Raw genomic sequence first — 4,945 nt, 5'->3', positions numbered from 1 at the left:
TGTAAAATATACGAAGTTAATAATATTATTGTTATACATCTATTCTATATATTACTATAGATATATGTAATATGTAATATAGGTATATTATATTTATATTAATGCATTCCTGTCGAATTGAAACAATAAATCCTAAATCGGTTCTCTACACTGATTATCGTGTATTAAATAATTCTACCACTTTCAATTACTTTATTAAAAAATATAATCACTTTTAATGACTAGGTGGAATAATGTGTAGAGGTTAACAAGAATAGCGATCGTAATAAGAAACACTCGTCGTATTCTAATATCTATTTTCATTACAAGAGCATATGTAATTACCGATATTAGTTGAATCGCTTAACCCTTTGACAAAATTATAATAACAGCTTTAACCGTCTATTGGACCGGCGCATAATTTATTCGGCCCATGACGAGTTCAGCTTCTGAATAAAAGATGCGGAACGTGAAAACGCGATGTTCCGGAAATGACAGGGTGCGCCGGAACTGCCCTCCAGCGTTCCACGGCATCAAAGACAATTTAAAATATTTGCAATAATTTATGAAAATTTAAAAACTCAAATATTTTTAGACAATAGCATGTGTATCATATTTGACATTCGAACTAGAATGTCTTCTTGTATACTAGAAGTAGAAGTTAGAATCCAAGCACCTTTTAACAAATTTGTTTTTAAAGTACAAAAATATAACAAATTCTTAGGGGTTATATTTGATCAAAAGTTATCTTTCAAACAACACATGGATTATGTGCTTAAAAGAGTAGAAAAAAGAATAAATATTTTGAGAATGACGAATGGTACATGGTGGGGATCACACCCTATTACGTCCTTGAATCTTTATAAAACACTAATAAGACCCATTTTTGATTATGGATGTATTGTATTTAATAATTCGATTTACTGTAGGGTATTGGACAAAGTTCAATATAGCTGTTTGAGAATTTGTATGGGGGCTATGCGATCCACTCCCACTAATGCCCTTTTGGTGGAAAGTGGGGAGATGCCTTTATACCTAAGACGACAGTTCATTTGTGACAAATTTATACTTAAAAAAATAATAATACAGGATAATCAAATTATAGACAAAGTAGGTAAAATTTCAATAGACACTACAATATATAAGTATTGGAAAAAGCGAAAAAAACCATGCCTAGTTAATAGCTATTTGTATGTAAATAAAATAAGAGAGGAAGGTATCAATTATACAAAACACCCATATTATAATACACTTTATCTGGATATATATAGCATTTCTGATGATATTTTTAATATAAACATGACAAAAATAAGAGATTACAATGTAATTTACACTGATGGATCTAAGCTTGATCAGAAAGTGGGTTGCGCAATATATTTGGAAAATTTGAACATTAAGTTGGGATATAAACTGCCTGATTTTGCTTCAATTTTTACTGCGGAAATTTTTGCTATTAAAAAGGCAATAGAGTTAATTCAAAGGCACAAAATAATGAAGACAGTTATATTCACCGACAGTAAAAGTAGTATAGAAACTCTACAAAATTTATACAACAAAACTCAGACATCAGATATATTGTTCTATGAAGTGTGGTTCGATATTATTAGGCTGATGAGAATAGAGTATACCATTAAAATAATATGGATTAAGGCTCACTCAGGTATCAAAGGAAATGAAATAGCTGATAAATTAGCAAAACAAGCAACAAAAAATGGATCTATTATGCATGTAGCAACATACAAGGATTATGTAAAACGGTGTAAAAATAGAAATTTTAAAGAGTGGCAAAAAGTATGGATTGATCCAAATGAGACTAGAGGGGCCTATTATAGAATATGCAATCCAACAGTGGGAAGCAGAATGTGGCAAGAAAGTTTCAAATTCGAGGATAGAAGAACCTTAGTAACATTAACGAGGTTAAGATTAAACCATGGAAGCTTTCCATCACACCTGCATCGGATAGGTGTTGCAGCTTCGAATGTATGTAGGTGCGGTAAAGCAGTTGGAAGTAGTGAACATTTAATATTGGAGTGTGGACTGTTTGAGAAGAACAGACAAGATATGTTGAATAAGCTGCATGAGTGTAGTTGCATAGAAAAACCAGTTAATTTAGTTACAATATTAAGAAGTGTAAAGTGCTATAGTATTTTGGTTAATTTTATTAGATTAAGTGGTATAAATATATAATTATTGTCTATTGTTAATATAATAATGTATGTGGCTGTATTGTTATTAGAGGCCAAATAAAATAAAATAAAAAAAAAAAAAAAAAAAAAAAACAAATTTGTTTTTCTTGTCCCTGCAATGCTTGTGAAATAGTACTACGTTATTTTGTTCATTGTATAAGTATGTAATTTTGTGTAAAAATGAATAATTAATCGAAAATCTGCAAGACATTTGATTATTGCAATAAAAATGATCAAAATCACAATATTCGCATAAGATAATGGAAATAATTACAAATATCAATAAGTAAGTTCATAAAAAATACGAGAAAAACGCCCCCAAAATAATATTTCCAAGGCACAAAACACGTACGAACTGATTACTGAGACAAAACTGTGACAATGACGCTCAACATCTGACAGGATTGTGATTGTGGCTTTCTTCATGTTATGTCGCAAAAACGTTAATTAAACTTGCCAATTTTTAAACAATGCTACTGTGTATTTTGCCCATATATACCATTCTGTCCTTATTCATACCCTACCAGGTTATAAGAACATAAAAGTTGATAAAATTGTATAAATATTTACCGAATTATATTTAACTATGAAAAATATGTGTGAGATCTGTAGGCTAACTGAAGATAATTTAGTTCTCTAGTATTTTCAGTTGACCAAATAAATGTTGTGGCCCATCCAGCGATAGTGCCAGCATTATGTAGGTTTTTCTGCTGCCAACAAAGCCGTTACCAATCTGTGGGGGCTGATCAATATAAACAGATATAGATCTTGGATATATTTATTTTATTTTATGATTTCTGATACACTTTACATATAACTTTAACAACTGATCTTACTCAAGATTGAGTATGGTTAAATCATTGAACTGAACGACGAATTGACTCATCTTGGTTTGAACATAAACTCCTCTGGGCTCATACTTCATAGAAAACTAAATTACGACTGACTTTATACTGATCTGACTGAAGACTGAGTACTGACTGGCGAATGCGTCATTGCAAGCCTTTTATGAGTTCGCCATCAAAGTGATTTTGCATTGCTAATAACTATATTACTTGTTTACAATACCATGTATTAACAATAGAAGAGTCAGAATATAAGGCGCACTTGCGTTTGGAAAGAATTTTATCAACGTATCGGGATTGGCAAGGTTTCTTCGAGCATACAATGTTGTACGTCTGATTGACTAATAATATACGTCGTTAGTGGCATACAATTACATATTGCGGAAGGTTTGATAGATTTCTTATAATTATTACTTAAATATAATTCATATAACGTTAAAGTTCATATAATATATTACAAATTTGCGATGTCAACTATAACAAAATATATGATATGGCTTTCTTCTATTGATAGTACCATTATAATGTAAATTTGATGCAAATAATTTTTATTACCATCTAACTTTTATCTATAAAAGACCAACTTATAGCAATACGTCTCATACACAAAATGTTAGACCATCAGTTTATTCTTCTACTTAAGTTCGATAAATTGAATCAAACTTTCAAATTTTATAATTTGTTAAATTTGATATTCAGGTGCACACGTTTAAGATTAACCCTAATTACCATCAACCCTAATTAGTTTTGGTGAATCTGGACATTTATGACCTTTGGTCCGAGCGTTTCACGTGATTGATTCGGTGTACGTCGTGACCAGGAGAGCCCCGACGTCGTGCGAACATAAAGTGATTCATTTACGAGGGGTTAAACGGCGTACCGAACTTAGAGCGATGGGCGTGTGCGCCCCGAACGACAAGGCCCAGTTTTAACATAGTTTCAATTGAAATTCATATTTAATCACCTTCAGAACGTACACGACATCGAAATGATCCTAAATTATTGTACAGACCGTCCGTTACACGTGCCCGCTTATTTGGGAAATCTGAATAGGATAATTGCCGCAGATTATGAATCCACCTTTTGTATAAAAGAATTTTAAGTTGCTTTATATATTGTAAAGCCGACTAAAATATTGCATAGAAATTTGAAATCTGCCAATTTCTCAAATATGTTAAACTTAACCAAGTTGACAAAACTCATGTTCGTCAACTTGAAAAAATTACTCTTATGCGTACTGAAAGAAAAATGTTGCCTTTTGTCGACATTTTTACGACAAACATTTGACTAATTTCAAAATATTAAAAATTATTACGTAATATTCAGAAATTTTTATTAATTAGTTTTGTTTAATTATGGATGAAATTTTAAGAATTATCGTTTTCATAAAATCCCAAATCGTTTTTGAAATATAAAACCGCTTCATAAACTCTCATTGTGACTTGTTGTGAATTTCAAATTGCAAATACTTTGAAAAGTTTCAATTATTAATATTGTCCTATTTTACTACATTGAAAAAAGTGTTTTTCAGTTGTGTGATTAAATAAAATTTCTCGGTTAAAGTCGCTGGGTTATTTTCTTTTGACTAACTAACAATAATTATAATAGGTACCCGAATTACAATGATACAAAACTTCCCAAAATAAAAATTTAGTATAAAATTTAAATTTTATTAAATCAAAATATGAGTGAATGCAACTCTGTGAAAATTTTGGAAATGACAAGGCACGGAATCCTATATTTGAAACTTAAAATTAAACTTACAGAAAAACAGATTATTTACTCATAATCGGTTGCCTAAGTCAAAAATTGACAAAATTACATTAATTTAAAATATCAAGTTGCCTTTCTACCACATACAAAAAAAATACAATAGAAAAGTCAGATTTTTTCAACGACAACATTTGAGCAAAAGATGTTTAACCAGTCAACATA

General features: G+C 30.5%; 1 protein-coding gene across 1 annotated transcript; it reads left to right on the top strand.

Moving 5' to 3' along the window:
- The first annotated feature begins 1,278 nt into the window (after nucleotides 1-1,278).
- Nucleotides 1,279-2,236, top strand: LOC113375526. Its single transcript, XM_026615458.1, has 2 exons — nucleotides 1,279-2,109; nucleotides 2,216-2,236. The coding sequence occupies exons 1-2, from the start codon at nucleotides 1,279-1,281 to the stop codon at nucleotides 2,234-2,236; spliced, it is 852 nt and encodes a 283-aa protein (XP_026471243.1).
- The last annotated feature ends 2,709 nt before the right edge of the window (nucleotides 2,237-4,945 follow it).

Source organism: Ctenocephalides felis, unplaced genomic scaffold (assembly GCF_003426905.1).
Source record: "Ctenocephalides felis isolate EL2017-DRISC unplaced genomic scaffold, ASM342690v1 CF-g0.4_SCAFFOLD_01886, whole genome shotgun sequence".
Classification (NCBI taxonomy): domain Eukaryota; kingdom Metazoa; phylum Arthropoda; class Insecta; order Siphonaptera; family Pulicidae; genus Ctenocephalides; species Ctenocephalides felis.
Note: the sequence above shows the minus strand (reverse complement) of the source record. Positions and strands in the feature narration are given on the sequence as shown.